The sequence below is a fragment of the Chiloscyllium plagiosum genome, unplaced genomic scaffold (assembly GCF_037043375.1).
Source record: "Chiloscyllium plagiosum isolate Xiang-an unplaced genomic scaffold, Cpla_swu_hap1 HiC_scaffold_22, whole genome shotgun sequence".
In the NCBI taxonomy this organism is placed as follows: domain Eukaryota; kingdom Metazoa; phylum Chordata; class Chondrichthyes; order Orectolobiformes; family Hemiscylliidae; genus Chiloscyllium; species Chiloscyllium plagiosum.
This window is the reverse complement of record NW_028270160.1, coordinates 27,189,784-27,208,402: the sequence shown is the minus strand read 5'-3', so window position 1 is coordinate 27,208,402 and position 18,619 is coordinate 27,189,784. Positions and strand designations below refer to the sequence as shown.

Sequence of the window (18,619 nt, the reverse complement as noted above, 5' to 3'; positions counted from 1 at the left end):
TTAATAATGGACTCTTAAAATCTCACCAATGACTGAGGTCAGGTCAACTGGTCTATGGTTTCTTGTTTTCTGCCTTCCTTCCTTCTTAAACTGGGCTGTGACATTAGCCATTTTCCAGTCTTCTGGGACCCTCCTTAATTCCAGTGATTCCTGTATGATCAACACAATGCCTCCACAATCTGCTCAGTTATCTCCTTCAGAACTCTGGGGTGTAATCCATCTGGTCTAGGTGATTTATCCGCCTTCAGGCAATCAGCTTCTCAGCACCTTCACCTAAACGATATCCACATCAATCACCTCTGCTCCCTGACTGTATTGATGTTCTGATTTGCTGCTGGTGTCTTCCACCTTGAAGACTGATGCTTCTATTCGGTTTCTGTGCCATTTCTTTGTTTTCCATTACTACTTCTCCAGCCTCACTTTCCAGCAATCCAATGCCCACTTTTGCCTCTCTTTTACCTTTTATATATCTATAAAACTCTCTTGCAATCTTCTTTTATAATACCAGCTAGCTCACCCTCATATTCCAACTTCTTCCCCCCTTATTGCTTTTTTAGTTATTTCAGCTGGTTTGTAAAGGCTTCCCACTAATCTTTCCCACATTGTATGCTTTTTCTTTTGTTTTTATGCTGTCCCTGACTTCCCTTGTCAGCCATGGTTGCCTTGTCCTCCCCATTGTATGTTTCTTCTTCCTTGGGATGAATTTTTGCTGAGCCTCCTGAACCACTCCCAGAAATTCCTGCCATTGCTGCTGCACCATCTTCCCTGCTAGCCTCCCATTCCAATCAATTCTGGCCAGTTCCTCTCTCATGTCTTTATAGTTACCTTTACTCAGTTGTGATAGTTACATCTGATCCCAGCTTCTCCCTCTCAACTGCGGGGTGAATCCTAACATATTATCATAACCGTCCCCTAAAGGGTCCTTCACCTTCAGCTCCTTAATCATGTCTGGCTCACTACACATCATCAAATCCAGAATTTATGTTCCTTTGTAGATTCTACCACAAGCTGCTCCAGAAATCCATCTCCATAGATTTTCCCCAAATTCTCTTTCTTGGGATATACTACCAACCTGATTTTCCCAGTCCACCTGCACATTAAATCCCCCGCCCCCCACCACCACCCCAAAATTATTGTACTAGTGTCTTTCTTGCATGCTTTCTCTATCTCCTAATCTGTTTTCTTCCTGACATCCTGACTATTACTAGCAGGCCTGCACATAACTCCCATCAGGGTCTTTATTCCTTTGCAATTCCTCAACTTTCCCCACACAGATTCTAAATCTTCCAAATCTATATCACTTCATGCCATGGATTTATTTTATTTCTTACTAACAAGACATCCCTTCCCCCTCTGCTCATCCGCCTTTCCTTTCAATAGGATCTATGTGCAGCCATGTCTCCATGATACCTACAACGTTATACCCACCAATTTCAATCAAGCTTATTTACCTTGTTTCGTGTATTGCATGCATTTACGTATAACACTCTCAGTCTCCCCCCTCTTGATTGGTTCTCTGTACCACAGTACTATGATCATAGATATGATCCCCTATCAGCATTCCGTAAAGACCACTCCCTCCGTGACTCCCTCGTCAGATCCACACCCCCCACCAACCCAACCTCCACTCCCGGCACCTTCCCCTGCAACCGCAGGAGGTGCAAGACTTGCGCCCACACTTCCCCCCTCACCTCCCTCCAAGGCCCCAAAGGAAACTTCCATATCCGCCACAGATTCACCTGCACCTCCACACACATCATCTATTGCATCCTCTGCACCCGATGTGGCCTCCTCTATATTGGGGAGACAGGCCGGCTACTTGCGGAGCGTTTCAGAGAACACCTCTGGGACACCCGGACCAACCAACCCAACCACCCTGTAGCTCAACATTTCAATTCCCCCTCCCACTCCACCAAGGATATGCAGGTCTTTGGACTCCTCCATCGTCAGACCACAACAAAACGACGGTTGGAGGAAGAACGCCTCATCTTCCGCCTAGGAACCCTCCAACCACAAGGGATGAACTCGGATTTCACCAGTTTCCTCATTTCCCCTCCCCCCACCCTGTCTCAGTCAAATCCATCGAATTCAGCACCGCAGTCAAATCCATCGAATTCAGCACCGCCTTCCTAACCTGCAATCTTCTTCCCGACCTCTCCGCCCCCATCCCAGTCTGACCTATCACCCTCACCTTGACCTCTTTCCACCTATCACATTTCTGACGCCCCTACCCCAAGTCCCTCCTCCCTACCTTTTATCTTAGCCTGCTGGACAAACTTTCCTCATTCCTGAAGAAGGGCTTATGCCCGAAACGTCGATTCTCCTGTTCCCTGGATGCTGCCTGACCTGCTGCGCTTTTCCAGCAACACATTTCCAGCTCTGATCTCCAGCATCTGCAGACCTCACTTTCTCCACTATGATCATAGAGTCATACAGCACTCTTCAGTCCAACTCGTTCATTGACTGTCCCCTTCTCATTATTGTCATTTTATCTTCTGTGCCTGAAGTTAGATTCCTAACCCTTTCCATACTCTTTGTCCTGTTACTTGTTCTGGAGACTTTAATACCTTCTGCTGAGCCCACCCTGTTTAACCTTTTTAATCATTTTCCATGCAAAACACGCACACACACTCACCCTCGCACACTCACTCTTTAATATAAAGCCCTATTTATACAATTTGCCCAGACAGCTGGCCCAACGTGTTCCAGGTAGAGGCTGTCCCACCAGAACAATTGGCTCTTTCCCAGTACTGGTGCCAATGTATAATGACTTCAAACCTGTTTCTTCTATACCAACCTTTGAGCCGTGTATTTATCTCGTTAATCTTTTTGATCCTGTACCAGTCCAGAGATTATTACCTTTTTGGTACTAATTTCTAATTTAGCCCTTTGCTGTATTCCTTTAGTCGAATCTCTTTCTTCTTTCTACCTATATTGGTGATACCTATATGAATCGAGAAACCTGGATCTTTCCCCTCCAACTCCAAGTTCTTTTGCAGCCCAGGTGAGATTTCCTCAAATCAGGCACCTTTCAGGCAAAGCTTGTTCCTGGCCATAGAGAACAGTGTCTATTCCTTTGACTATACTAGCCCTGATTCCAACTACATTTCTCTATTCTCCCCCCGGTTCTCTGTACCACAGTACTATGATCATAGAGTCATACAGCACTCTTCAGTCCAACTCGTTCATGCTGACCAAGTTCCCAAGCTAAACTAGTCCCACTTGCCTGTATTTGGTTCAGATCCCTTTTCCCATTCATATTCCTATCCAAATACCTTTTAAATGTTGTAACTGTATCTGCATCTACCACCACCTCTGGCAGTTCATTCTCAGTATAGGCAACATGCTAGTAAATCTTCTCTGAGCCCTCTCCAATTTAATAGTATCCTTCCTATAGCAGGATGACCAGAACTGTACACAGTATTCCAAGAATGGCTACACCAACGTCCTGCAAAACCTCAGCATGACGTCCTAACTCCTGTACTCAATTGTGTAAGCAATGAATGTTGTTGTTGTGTTACCATAGTCTTACCCAAATATAGGGGCTGCTCTCTCATTAGAGAGAAGCGACTGGTGGTGATTTAACCTGATGGCCATCAGACCTCAGGGGAGGGAAGAGGTTGAGAAGGAGACTTCTTCATGGTAACCTCAAACCAGTGTTGGGAATTGAACCCCACTATTGGCATCACACTGCTCCGTAAACCAACAATTCAACCAATCCGAGCTAAACCAATTCCCCTGAGCAATGAATGCAAGCATGTTAAATGCCTTCTTAATCACCCTATCTACCTGTGACGCAACTTTCAAAGAACAATGTACCTGAATCCCTCGGTCTCTGTGTTTGAAAACTGTAACTGTGTCAGTGCTGTCTGTTTGTTTTACAAAAATGCAATACTTTACATTTATCTGAATTAAACTCCAACTGCCACTCCTCAGCCCACTTGGGCTGTGTCTCACTCAGGATGTGATCTCTCCTTCCTGACTGTGCCCAGCTTACAAATCCAAAGTATACCTTAAACTCGTGTATTGTTTTGAGAGATAAATTTTCTTTGAAACAATGGCATGTATTTCATTTAGGGTTTCTTATCTGGAGTTCCTTCAGCCATTTGAAGATCGAAGGAGAGCAATCAGGTTGAACAATTTAAAAACTCCAAGCCGAAAACATCAACCAGAGATCACAATGTACACAGAATCCATGCATAAAGGTCTGAATATGGTCACAGAGAAACTGCGAAGAAAGGTAATAGAAAGATTCACAAAGTGGTTCACTGGAGGATGTAGCTAATATTTCACTTTAACTTGTGACAAGCAAAATATATGTAATAGATTCAATGCAAGTGGGGGTTTGTGTTGCAATCTACTTGGGAGTTGAAGTCGGAATCATTAAGTTGTGGAGAACACTAACAGTCCAGATTCAGAAGCACATCCTATCGGGTTCATTACTTTCAAATCTGATCTAGGATTGCAAATTTATCGGTGGAATTAATTATTAGGCTTTGTGTATAACTGATGGAAATATGATATGACCTACTGTGGGTGTTCCACCTCCCAGGGTGCATGGCTAACCCCTAATGAGTTCTGTCATAGAATACAAAAGTACAGGGTAATTCTTTACACTTACACTTATAACTTCACTATGTTTATGAGCTTCACAATATAATGAAAGTTGTAGGAGCAGATTAGTGGAATTAAGCATCCTCTCCCATGCTGATTTCATTTACATTCCCTAGTTTGTGAAGTTGAAGGCAATTTAGAATATTTATTTAGATGCATGAACCAATTGACATGTTTGTGACTAGCATGTTATAAAAACTAATCAAAGCACTTGGGTATCCAATTTGCGTTTGCGTCTTAAAGTGGAAATGCAATATTCTGATGAGTACTGCATAGAAATCTTCACTCACAAACATCAGTTTGCTATTTTATTTCTATTTTCTGAATGCAGGTGCAAATTGTAGTTCTTTTTCTGCTGCCTAACTTAAAGCTGACAAGTCAACATAACATCATCATTGAATTTATAAATAATAATTTGAATCTACAACTTTTTTGGTTTTCAAGAGTCTTATTACAGCTTGCATAGATCTGTATAACAAATGGATACTTAAAATTAGCTTTGGAAAAAGTGTTGGCTGCAGTAGTCTTGTGCTATTGTAGACATTTTGTTCTTCAGATAAAAATATAAAGACATCAGTGTAGAGCTCAACGGAAAAACTACACTTGTTAGTGATCTGAAAAAAAATCAAGTTGTAGTAATAAGACATGATATTATCTGGTCTAACCTTAAACCTTAAAGATGTGGTATTCGTATATTCAGTTATTTCAATGGTGGAGCACTGTTGATTTTATAAGATGTTAATTTTGTTGATTTGATAATATTGACAATTATAGTGACTGAATTGAATGTACAGACTGCTTCTAAGATTCTATTATTCTTTTAATTGCCCTCTTATAGTTAGCTGGTAATCGGAAAACACTGGAAAGGGTGTGTAGAAAATTGGATTTTACCAGCACTGGATTTCTCACACTGCCTGAATTTCGATCTGTTCTTCGACTCTGTAACATAGTTTTGGATGAAGATGAAATTTATCACATGATGTCAAAATATGATGAAAACATGGAAGGCAAAATTAAGTATTCAAATATTATCAACAAAATCTTCAAAGCCCCATGAATATGATTTGTTTGCCCGCTTTCTGCAAATCAGAGTGATTTTTTTTAAAAGTCTTGTACAGTTTGATTGGATTTTTAAATTTAATAGCTTATGTATAAACTGTGACAATGAAGGCTTATGACAGTCATGCATTTCCAAATGATGGTGGACAATCCCAGACTGCAAGTCTTCACTTAATTTCATAAGTAAATTTAGAGTTTAAGGGATTTTAGATTGCAAAGATGTGTTGTAAAGAATATCACGCTGCATATCTAGAAAATTGTGCAAACATTCAGCAAGTCAGGCACAATGCCTGGAAAGTGAAGGAGCAAGTTCACATTTCAAGATTGGCCTTTCATTAGAGCTCTATGGTGATCCTGACATCTGAAAGGACAAAACCTTTTGTTGTTAAAATGATGGATGTGATAAAGGACAAATCTTCAGGTCAACTCAGATTTAAAGTGAGGCAGAACTGTTGAAAAGAAAAACTCAATGGATACAGATGGCAGCACATAGAATCATAAAATGGGTTATAGCATAGTAGACTATTTTGCCATCAAGAGCAATTCACTTTGGCCCATTCCCAATGGCCATTCCCTGTCATTGGCACTTTCTTAGTTCTCAGCTCAAAGGAAGGTCCTCAGTGATTATTTGCTGAACCACGGCCAAATGTCATGTAGGGCAAGGTGGCAGGTCCTGAGTGTCCCTCAACTGGAACAGATATCGAACCCGTGAACCTTAATCTACATGCTGGTTCTCTAGCCAAAACTCTACTGGACCCTAAACCCTGTTTCACTGTAATATTGCAACTTTTGAAACTTAAGAGTAGGAGAATGAATTATGTGCATGACAGAGCTGCTCAGGTTTCTCACCTGCTTGAGGTAATTACTTGTTCAACATCTCATGATATGCATTCAACTTTGTGGATTATTAGGTTCGTCAAAAGAGTTACAACATTCATTTTAACATATATTCAGATTTATAGTTCCAAATGCAAAATGTGTACTCCTTGCACTGTAACTACCAAATATGAAGCCAACAATGTCTCACAGTTGGCTGGGCTATAATGCAGATCTGTTTGGAGGACATATGTTCTATTTACAGCTATTTAAATGATATGTATAAACAGATTGTATTTCATGTCAAGTAACCCAGCAATAACTTAACTTACAACGTTGAACAACTCAAGTATATGTATGGAGAGAGGTTGTTTGCAGAAGATTAGATTAAATGTGTTCTTACGCCTTTGGGTTTCCAGATACAAAGTCTACCTCATGCCTTCCTATAATTAACGTAATAACCCCCATAAAATGTATGGACTTGTGATCATGTGTATTTTGGAGATTGTTTTCTACTCTTCCTGCCAAAGTTAAAGGAGTTTAACAGGAACTATCTTGAACAACCTGGCAATGGTGGCCATTTAGACCACTTGGGCACAGCTACAGCCATGAGCTGGTCCTTCAAGCTGCAAGCTACAGCAGGGATAGCTGATTCTCTGGGCGGAGGGAGGGTGTTGAAATCCTAGGAATATAGAAGTGTACCCTTGCTCCCCAGCCTCCTCAAATTTGGAAGGCTGCAAAAACCTTCGTAGAAACCCAATAGGCTGTTCTTTGAGAGTGTAGGCCACGCTCCCAACCTGGCTATCAGGTGGGTCCCATTTGCAGTTAATCCTTAATTTCTTGTAATAAATGAAGCATCAATACTCTTTATCGTACAACGGGTTGATGAAAATAAGACTGATTTAATGCCATAATTTCAAATGAAAACAGGATCCACTTAGTCTAGTACAATTCATTGTTGTAAAACTGTTTACTTTGAGAAATGAACAATAAACATGGTATTTTTCAGCAGGGTAAGATGACTTTTAATGGATGCACTAACATCTGGACTTCTGTCCAAGTCTGAATTGTTCTCACACTCTCTTTCCAATGCTTTGCTGCAATGTTGGTGAAGAATACATTTTTAAAGGGTTTTGAACTGACCCCAATGGAAAGAAAATTCAGGAGAGATACAAAACATTCTGTTGTTTTGCTGATACCTATGCCATCATAGTCAAAATTACTCCCAAATCATTTTTTTAATATTTCTTTTTATTAGAAGTTTTTATTCTTTTAAAAAATTATTAAAAGTATAAAAAAGAAAACAGTATAACAATTGTATATTACAAAAACGTTAACAGGAAACTACCTACTATTCTATAGAATACACCAAAACTATCACAAGAAAAGAAAAAAAATACAAAACAATCTCTCCATATTGAGAGTCAATAAGCAACTGTGCTTAGTGAATTAAATTAGGTTGACCCAGATTGAACTATACCAACCCAATCCAACTTAGAATGAGTCGGTTTAAATAAAATCATCTTAAATTAGCTTAACTTAATTCAAATTAACTTAAAATTAAACTAGACTAAACTAAATTCAATTCAATTCAATTCAATTCAATTCAATTCCACCACTCACTGTGCTCCCACCGAGGCTCCCATTCACGGGCACGTCAGTTGTAAAAGCTGTATTTATCAAGCTTCCTCCACCCAGAGCCCCTGGACCACCAAATCCGACCCCCACGACTATATAAAAGGCCCTGGTCAGTCTTGCCGACAAATCCATATCGATGTAATTTTAAAAGGGCCGCCACGTCTTTTAGAATGGTTCTGTTTTCTGGTGTACCACATTAGTGAGAGAATCTTGGGGAATGTGCTCCATCACCAATGTACGTCAGCCCATGAGCCCTGGGGTTTTTTCTGAGATCCAGTTCATTAGAATGTTCTTCCGTGCACAGTGTGAGAGAATGTTAAATAGTCTCTACTCATGGTCAACCAAGCAGGGCAAAGCCGGCAATCCCAGAAGAAGGAATACCGGATCCGCCTTAACCTCGATTCCCAGAATCCCCTCCAACTCACTAAATATGACACGCCAATATTCACAGATCCTGCAACATGACCACAAACAATGTATAAGGGTGCCTGTGCTAATTTTACGTTTAGGACATCCTGGAGACGTTTCTTTCTTGAACTTTGCTCACCGTTCTGGGGCCATAAGGGCCCTGTGAAGAGTCTTCAATTGCATAGCTTGCGATTTATTGCATATCAAAATTTTCTTCACATTCTCCCATAAGTCCTCACACATTTCAAACAAAATTTCTTCTCCTAGTTCCTGATTCCAGACTCCATTGAGTCTTTCTGTATCCTCCAGGGTGCCTTTCTCTGTAAATGGTACAGAGTACTGACTGAGAGAGTGCCTGCACACCAGACCACTCTTCTCTCTATATCAGACATATCGGGCTGAGCCAAGAGTATGGTCTTTCTCCATATGTAGTCCCTAATCTGGAAATAACGAAAGAGGTCCTTCCTTGGTAGCCCATATTTGTGACTTAATTGGTCAAAAGACATCAGGACCTCTCCCTCAAATAAATCTCCCAAACAGGAGACTCCCTTGACTTCCCATGTCTTAAAGCAAGAGTCCATTGACCCCATCTTAAATCCTGAGGCTCCAACTAAAGGGGTGAACAGTGAACTTCCCTCTCCCTACCGCATTATTCTCCACATTTTGACCATATTTAAGATAATTGGGCTTTTACAATGCTCATCCTCAGATTTTATCCTATCCATAAACAATAAATTAACGAAGGGGGACAACTTACGTAAGAAGACTCGATGTCAAGACATATCGCCCAGGATCCTTATGCACCCAGTCACCCACATATGACAATAGGGCACCTGTTTGATATTGCTTCAATTCTGGGAGATACACACCCCACTCCACCCCCTCAACCCTCCCCATATGTTGTGGGAGTTGCAACTTAATAAATTTAATGAGAGGGCATCAACGACACCAAATGAAGGACCCAAGTCAGTCATTTAGCCTGCGCCACACCTGTCTGGACAGCAACAGCAGGAGCCCACTTGTAGGATACAGTAGCCAAGGAAGAACATTCATTTTAGTCAAGGCTAGTTGGCCTAACCAAAACATTGGTAATCCCTCCCACCGCTGCAGATCCTGTCTTATCCTATCAAACAATTGCATGAAATTAGCTCTGTACAGCTAATGGAAAACAGGGGTAATAAAAATACCCAGATAAAGAAAACCTTTTTGCGACCATCGAAATGGAAACTGTATTCCATCCTCCAGGTCAGGCACTCCCACCAAGTCCCCCATGGGCATAGCTTCCAACTTTATAAAGTTTATTCTATATCCCTAAAAGATGCCGAATAGTTTAATTTTTTGAATTACTCAGGGTACGAACTTTTCCAGATTACCCAAAAATAGGACTACATCATCAGCATAGGGAGTAATTTTGTGCTCTCTCATTCCTACCTTTGGAGCCACTATTTCAGGATCTTTCCGAATGGCCTCTACCAATGGTTCAATTACTAAGGTAATAATAGCTGCAAGAGAGGGCACTCTTGTCGGCTGCCTCTCTCAACACTAAAATTATCCGACAACACCGTTCGTAAGAACTGCTGCCTTGGGATCACTATATAGCACTGCCACCCACTTAGCGAAAGCCCCCCAAGACCTAAAGTGTTCTAGGACTCCAAAAAGATACAGCCACTCGACCTGATCAAACGCCTTTTCCATGTCCAAGGAGACCACCAAACCCGGAATCAACCTCTGCTGGCATACTTGCTAATTGAACACCCTCCTAATGTGATTGGAAGAGCTACGGCCCTTAATGAAGCATATCTGGCCTTCTTCTATAATAGTGGGTAGTACCTTTTCCAATCTCAGGTCCAGCATCTTTGACAGGATTTTAAAATCTACATTCACCGACAAGGGAGGTCTATATGAGGCACAGTCCTCAGGTTCTTTTCCTTTCTTTAAAATAAGGGAGATATTGGCCTCCCTAAAGAGGGTGGAAGGCAGTCCTGGTTAGATTACATTACATTACAGCGTGGAAACAGGCCTTTCGGCCCAACAAGTCCACATCGACCCGCCGAAACATTACCCACCCATACCCCTACATTTACCCCTTACCTAACACTACGGGCAATTTAGCATGGCCAATTCACCTGACCTGCACATCTTTGGACTGTGGGAGGAAACTGGAGCACCCAGAGGAAACCCACGCAGACACGGGGAGAACGTGCAAACTCCACACAGTCAGTCGCCTGAGGCGGGTTATATGAGTGATTATACATTCCAAGGATTGGCTGAGCCAACATGTTTATGAACTCTTTGTATAACTCACTCGGAAACCCGTCTGGGCCAGGTGCTTTGCCACTTTGGAGTTGTCTTATTGCCTCTTGCACCTTCTGTGTTGTTAAGGGCACATTTAAAAGGGAGGCTTGCTCTGCAGTTATGCCGGGGAGGTCCAGGTTCTTGAAAAAAGATTCTATTCTTGCTACCCCAACCTTACAGCCCTCTGACCAGTATAACTCTGCATAAAATTTCTGAAATATGACATTAATCTTTTTCGACTCGTGAGTGATAGTTCCAGTTCTCTCCGCAATGGACACAATGGACTGCGGAGCATTTTTCTTCTTAGCCAGATAAGCCAGCTATCTACCTGGCTTATCCCTGTTTGTCCTTTGCAAAGGAGACCTCTCTCTTCGCCGCCTGCATAAGCACTGAATTCAGAGCAGCCCAGAGAACTGTGACTCTCTGCAGATTGACCACAGATGGTCTGTCGTTGTATGCCGACTCGGCTGCTTTTAGCCGGGCCTCGAGCATCTGTTGCTGCTCCCCTCTCAGCCTTTTCCTGGTTGCTGAATATGAGATAATCAAACCCCTTCAGAATGCCTTGGCGGTCTCCCAAAGCACCGACTGATTACTAGCCCGTAACCGAATTGATATCCCAGAAGGTCCCAAACTCCTTTTTGAAGTACTCTATAAATTTACTATCCTTCAAAAGGAACAGGTCCATGATCCAGTGTCACGTGTCTATTCCATTATCCTTAATCTTGACATCCAAGTACATTGCCGCATGGTCTGAGATAGCTATATTCCCTATCCTGCAGGACAACACCAAATCCAAACAGACTGGTGGAGCAAGGAACACATCAGTTCTCATGTGCCATTTATGTGGGTTTGAGTAAAAGATAGAATTCCTACCATTAGGGTGGAGATATCTCCACATATCCACCAATGCCAACTCCTCACACAAGTCCTCTAGCTGTTTAGATTGCAGGGAGATACCTGAGAGACCCCATGGCATCCTATCTCCCTTGGGGTCCATGAGATAGTTAAAGTCTCCTCCTATAATCGTATGGTGCATCCCAAGAGCCATTAATTTAGAAATTACATCAATTAAGAATTTAAGGGGGTGCACCAAGGGACAATAGACATTCAGGATGCAATACTCTTCCCTGTGCATTAAGGCCTTGAAAATGATGAACCGAATTCATCCTTGATTTGTTCTACTATCTGGAATGGGAGGTTCCTTTGTATTAGTATAGCCACGCCTCTACTTTTGGAGTTGAAAGAGGAGAAGATATCCTACCAAATCCTCCCTGCTGCAACTTCACATGTTCCCTGTCAGTTAAGTGTGCTTCCTGCAGCAGAGCGATGTCAACCCTTTCCTTTCTAAGGTTTAAGAGCATCCTCTTTCTTTTAATCGCAGCGTGGCTCCCTTTTATGCTCCAGGTGCACCATCCAAATGAACCACTAGCCATGACTGCCCACAGAAGCCCGCAGCCCCTGAGAAGAAGAAGCTTATTCATGGTGCACCAAGTGGAAAAACCACAGAATTTATAAGACCTAAAAACTATTCCTACAAATGTTACTAGAATTAAACAACCAACCACTACACTTAACCAAACAAACATATAAACAACAAACCGCTGGAGATTTCCACCCTAACCCATAGGGGCCATTTGTCCTAAACCTTACAACCTTACAATCCTTCCAGCACCTCAGACCCAAGCAACACCAAAACAAAAAAAACCTGTTATTTACACACATGGGAGTTAACAGTATGCACTCACCCTGTCCCCTCCATACATCAACCTCATTTGTCTGCCATAAAAAAATCCTCACCATTGCCATAATTGTCTTTGTTTCTGTTCCACCCAGGAGAAAGTGAGGACTGCAGATGCTGGAGACCAAAGTTGAAAAGTGTTGAAAATCGCTATCCCATATTCCCAATTCCTTCGCCTCCGCCGTATTTGCTCCCAGGAGGACCAATTCCACTACCGAACAACCCAAATGGCCTCCTTCTTCAAAGACCGCAATTTCCCCTCCAACGTAGTCGACGATGCTCTCCACCACATCTCCTCCACTTCTCGCACCTCCACCCTTGAACCCTGCCCTTCCAATCGCCACCAGGACAGAACCCCACTGGTCCTCACCTTCCACCCCACCAACCTCCAGATACATCGTATCATCTTCCGTCATTTCCGCCACCTCCAAACAGACCCCACCACCAGGGATATATTTCCCTCCCCACCCCTATCAGCGTTCTGGAGGGACCACTCCCTCCTCGACTCCCTCGTCAGGTCCACACCCCCCACCAACCCAACCTCCACTCCCGGCACCTTCCCCTGCAACCGCAAGAAGTGCAAAACTTGCGCCCACACCTCTCTCCAAGGCCCCAATGGATCCTTCCATATCCATTGCAAATTCACCTGCACCTCCACACACATCATTTACTGTATCTGCTGCCCCCGATGTTGTCTCCTCTACATTGGGGAGACAGGCCACCTACTTGCGGAATGTTTCAGGGAACACCTCTGGGACACTGACACCAACCAACCTAACTGCCCCGTGGCTGAACACTTTAACTCCCCCTCCCACTCCACCAAGGACATGCAGGTCCTTGGCCTCCTCCATCGCCAGACCCTGGCCACACGACGCCTGGAGGAAGAGCGCCTCATCTTCCGCCTAGGAACCCTCCAACCACACGGGATGAATGGAGATTTCTCCAGCTTCCTCATTTCCCCCTCCCTCCACCTTATCTCAGTCCCAACCCCCGGATTCAGCACCGCCCTCTTGACCTGCAATCTTCTTCCTGACCTCTCCGCCCCCAACCCCTCTCTGGCCTATCACCCTCACCCTCACCTCCTTCCACCTATTGTATTCCCAGCGCCCCTCCCCCAAATTCCCTCCCCCCTACCTTTTATCTCAGCCCGCTTGGCACACCAGCCTCATTCCTGAAGAAGGGCTTATGCCCGAAACGTCAATTCTCCTGCTCCTCGGATGCTGCCTGGCTTGCTGTGTTTTTCCAGCACCACACTTTTCAATTCTGTTCCACCCAACCCGGATCACTTATTTTAACGAGTTCAAAAGGTTATAAACAGACCCTCCATGATTAAAGTGCAGTACTGTCGGGTACCTCAAAGAATTTTGGATATTCAAATCTCTCAATTTCTTCTTGATCTCATCGAAGGATTTCTTCTTCTTGATTATGGCTCCAGAAAAGACCTGAAAAAAACAAAGTTTTCGACCCTTTGTGTACCAGGTGCTGTGAATCTCTTCCCAGTCTTCTGGAGGCTTCCATTATCAGCTGCTCCTCTTTATAGTCCTGGAGTCGCGTTAGGACCAGGCTGGGGTGCTGATCTGACTCAGACCTGCGCATCGCAATCCGGTGAGCCTGCTCCACATATACCCGGCCCAACTCAACCTCCAGCCACAGGAGCTGCACGTGCCACTGTTCCAGGAAGTGGACCAAGCTCTCACCTTTCTCACGCTCTGGGAGCCTGACAACTCGTAGGTTTTTCCTCTGACCTCGATTTTCGAGGTCGTCGACCTGATCCAACAGAGTCCGAACCTGGTCTTCCAGTGTTCAGATCCATCTGTCCAGATTCTCCACATCAGTCTCCAATGCCACAGTCTTTTGTTCGACCGCCTCAACCCAACGCTTGGATCTGCTGTTCATGCTTTTTTAGCATGGCCGAGAACAGTTCCAGCACCGAGTCGATTCTCTCTCGGAGTGTGTTCGATTCTGTTGGTCTCGCAGGTTCAAAGGCGCTGCCTTGGGAGTCTGGGCCGGGGCCACGAGTGCCTCCCACACTCGAGGGGAATGACCTGCTGGCTGCAATCCTTTGGCTACCTTTCCTTTATTAGACTTCATTTTCCGAGTTTAAAATGTTCTAGACACTTTTTATGCTATTTTAACAGACTTTTCTTAGTTGGGGGGGAGAGGGGGGATGAAAACCCACCTTACTTGGGTTTTGATGTGGAGCCCTAGCAGAGCAGTCTTAACAGTTCACTGCCATCTTGGATCTCCACTCCCAAACAGTTTTAAATATTTCAAAGTTAAAAAAGATTGAATTTATGTTATACATCAGCACACTTCTAAGAAAAGTTCTGCAGCATTTTTTGACCTGTGTTCACAACTGATTTGTGATTGTTAATTTGTATATAACATGATTCCACAAATAGTAAGGAACCAAGTGATTACTTATAATGTTCAGGTGGTGATGATGTGGGAGCCCAGACCAGATCAAACTTTGATCAGACAGTGGAACAATTCCACGCATTTCTTTAAAGACTATTATACAATCTTCAATATCCACATGAATAGAGAGAGTGGACCTTAGTTTAGCATCTCTTTCAACGTGCTCTTATTCCTTCACCTAACAGTCTCGATTGTGATCTTGTGGTGGCTTGGGGCTTTGATTCAAAATTTTTTAACCCCGGGAACAAACCACCAGCTGAACAAAGTTAAATCCAGTTCCACTTTATAATTGAATAGAAACTTAATGGACTGCTAATAGATGACCCCTACCCATAACTCTTTCTCCGATATATCGATGGTATCATCAGTGCTCTTCCCTCTCTTGTTTGGAATTGGTAAAGTCCATCATTGCTTCTAATTTCCACCCAACCCTTACTTTCACCTGGTGTATCTCTGACTCTTCCCTTCCCTTCCTTGACATCTCTATTTCCATTTCCATTTTTGGGGATAGACTGGCCACTAATAACCACTGTAAACCCACTGACTCCCACAGCTACCTGAAATATACATTCTTGCACTCTACTTCTTGTAAAGACTCCATTCCATTCTCCTAGTTCTTTCATTCTGTCACATACGTGCTGGTGAGGCCAACTTCAACAAGGGAGCCTCCAAAATGTCCACCTTCTTCCTTAACGAGGATTCTCCAAGACCATTGTTGACAGGGCCCTCAACTGGATATGACCCATCTCCTACACTTCCCCCCTCACCTCCTTTCTTCCCTCCTGAAACAGCGATAGGGTTGCCCTTGTCCTTACCTAACATCCCAACAGCATCCACATCCAGAAGATCATCAGGCGCCATTTCCACCCTTCCCCACATAGTGACACACATTCCCCTCCCCTCCCTTATCCACCTTCCGCAGGGACTGTTCTCTCCAGGATGCCCTGGTCCATTTTTTCTTCACTCCCAACACACCCCTACAGCCCCACAGCATCTTCGCCTGCAACTGCTGAAGGTGTAACGTCTGCCCATTTACCGCCAGAATCCAAGGGTCCAACATGCCTTCCTGATGAAGCAGCACTTCACCTGAACTTCACACAATCTCGTCTTCTGCATCCACTGCTCACAATGCGGTCTCCACTACAATGGGGAAATGAAACTCAGACTGGGTGACCACTTCATTTACATTCTGCCTGCACCAAAGACCCTGAGCTTCCAGTTGCCTGTCACTTTAACACATGACCCTGTTCTCTGGCCAACATCTCTGTCTCAGGCTTGCTTTTGTGTTCCAGTGAAGCTCAGTGCAAGCTGGAAGAGTAGCACCTCATTTTCCACTTGAGGACCCTGCAGCTCTCTGGACTCAATATCGAGTTCAATAATTTTAGGGCCTGAACTCTGAACTCCCCCCATGTCCTAGCACCCCCGCCCCCCACCAAAACCCACACACCAGGCCTTGTTACCTCTCAGTCTGCCATTACACTCTACGTATTGTTCGCCACTTACAGTCTCCATTAACAGCTATTCACCCTCCCAGACAGATCATTATTTACCTCTTTGTCTGTCCAACTGTTCTTCTCTGTCTTTGGACTCTATCCCCACCTATCATTTACTCCTTACCCTCTCTCCCCACCCTATCTTCTGCATAGAAACCGACATTTTCCTAGGTGCCATCAGTTCTGAGGAAGGGTCACTGGACATGAAGTGTTTACTCTGATTTCTCCCCACAGATGTTGCTAGACTTGCTGAGCTTTCCCAGTAAGTTCTGCTTTTGTTTAGACTGCTGTTTTGGATGGTCCTGAAGTTGATTGATCTCTACCTACAGAAATTGAGGCCTTTTAGAAAAAAGATTTAACCACAAAATCACGCTGAAGTACTAAACTTGTTTTTTTCATGTAGATGCTCAATAGGTGGCAGTGCAATATCCTCTAGAGTTGAAGAAATCAGGCTGCAGCTCCAGTTTTTCCTAATTCCAAGACTCAATGAAATGTCTAAAGTTTGGCTTGACTGTCAATCTGAGACACTTGTTGTGGCATGATAAGTTCATTTAATTACTGTACCAGGCTATTAACATTTTTAATAATCTGATTTTGTTATTTTAACAAAACGCCTGAGAGACAGTAGTTGTGGATTGTGACTAAACGTATATCGGTATAAAGAACACACGGTATCATCAAATTTAATTAGTGAATGTACTAGATCTAATGGAACATTAATTTATCAAATAGAGTTATCAGTGAGCACACATTTTAGAATCATGACTCCTAGTTAGGTATTGAATAAATATACTTCATTGTTTGGTGTAAGTGAATTTATCAAATGAAGATATAGTGATATTTTGCAGGAACTAGTATATTTACATGTAATTTATTGTGCAAATTGTCAACAAGTAAAGCAAAATTGTCAAATAACTCAATCACCTATTACAAACTTCAAACACGTTTTGATATTGCTTCCCCTGTTCTATGATCAGTGTAACAGTGTAGAATATATGCAAGTTCATGTAAATGACAGCGAGTGCCTATCTATAATAAACAAATAAGGCAGCTGTTACAATCACTAATTTCCATTTATCTATAATCTTTTGCCTCTTCAACAAAAAGTTCAAACACACACAAGGATTTGAGTGTGTAATCTGAGGTGACACTTCTGTGTGGTCCTGCATTGTTAGACAAGTGAGTTAACAGAAAACCACAAATGCTGGAGATCAGTGCAGGTCAGACAGCATCCATGGAGATAGAGCAAACTAATGTTTCCGTGTAGATGACTCTTCATTTAACAGCATGTGGGTGCATTTTCATCCAGCTTTATGGGAGTTTTTTTTCCCAGTATAGCATTAAGAAGACAAAAACCTTTTTCTTGTCCTCTCAGCCACTATCTTAGGGTGAACCAAACTATTCTCAACCCTCAGTATTCTAGGAGATCCTAAGATGAACTTTCAACCTTATACCTTCTTCATCCCAAAGGCTGGCTGCTTCTATCCTAGCCAGTCAACTTTAAAAACCTTCATTCCTGTCTGTGTCAGTTCCAGTCCATTATAAAGTCCTCTAGGATGACCTTCAATCTATCCCGATCCATAAGTTGTATTTCATCTGAAACTCTGCTGCTTGTTTACCATTCTGTTCTAAATCTCTCTGACTGATCACTTTTATGCTCTGTTTGTATTATGTCTTACAAATGATATATGATATACCTTAAAGGGACATACTCATGTTTTCATCACCTTATTATGGCATGTGAATTTATGACATAAATCTTCCAGTCTCCATCTTATTGAGCTCTGTTCTTTTGGAGCATGACATTCTGAGTGAAGCACACTGTAAATACCAGGTGCTATAATAAACGTTCATTGAATTCTTCAATACTGTGAGATCCACATCACATTTATTTTCTGGGGGCTAACATAAGTGTCACAGTATGATAGTGACAGATCATTAGTGTATCATGCGACAGCACATCATGGTTATATCAATGTGCTAACCACTAGGGTTGCATGGTGGTTTATTGGTTAGCACTATTGTGTCACAGTGCTAGGGTTCTGAGTTCAATCCTAGCCTTGGGTAACTGTCTGTGTTGAGCTTGCTCTGGTTTTCTCCCTTGGTCCAAAGATTTGCAAGTTAGGAGCATTGGCTATGC

General features: G+C 43.0%; 1 protein-coding gene across 3 annotated transcripts in view; it reads left to right on the top strand.

Moving 5' to 3' along the window:
* LOC122561192 (EF-hand calcium-binding domain-containing protein 6-like) overlaps positions 1-7,506 on the top strand; it is a 52,977-nt gene extending 45,471 nt beyond the window's left edge. For all 3 annotated transcript variants that reach the window (XM_043712726.2, XM_087998894.1, XM_043712725.2), the window contains 2 exons: positions 4,078-4,240; positions 5,453-7,506. In XM_043712726.2, the coding sequence (XP_043568661.1) occupies positions 4,078-4,240; positions 5,453-5,671 (382 nt within the window). In that variant the 3' untranslated portion in view covers positions 5,672-7,506. The remainder of the gene's footprint in view (positions 1-4,077; positions 4,241-5,452) is intronic.
* Positions 7,507-18,619: the final 11,113 nt, after the last annotated feature.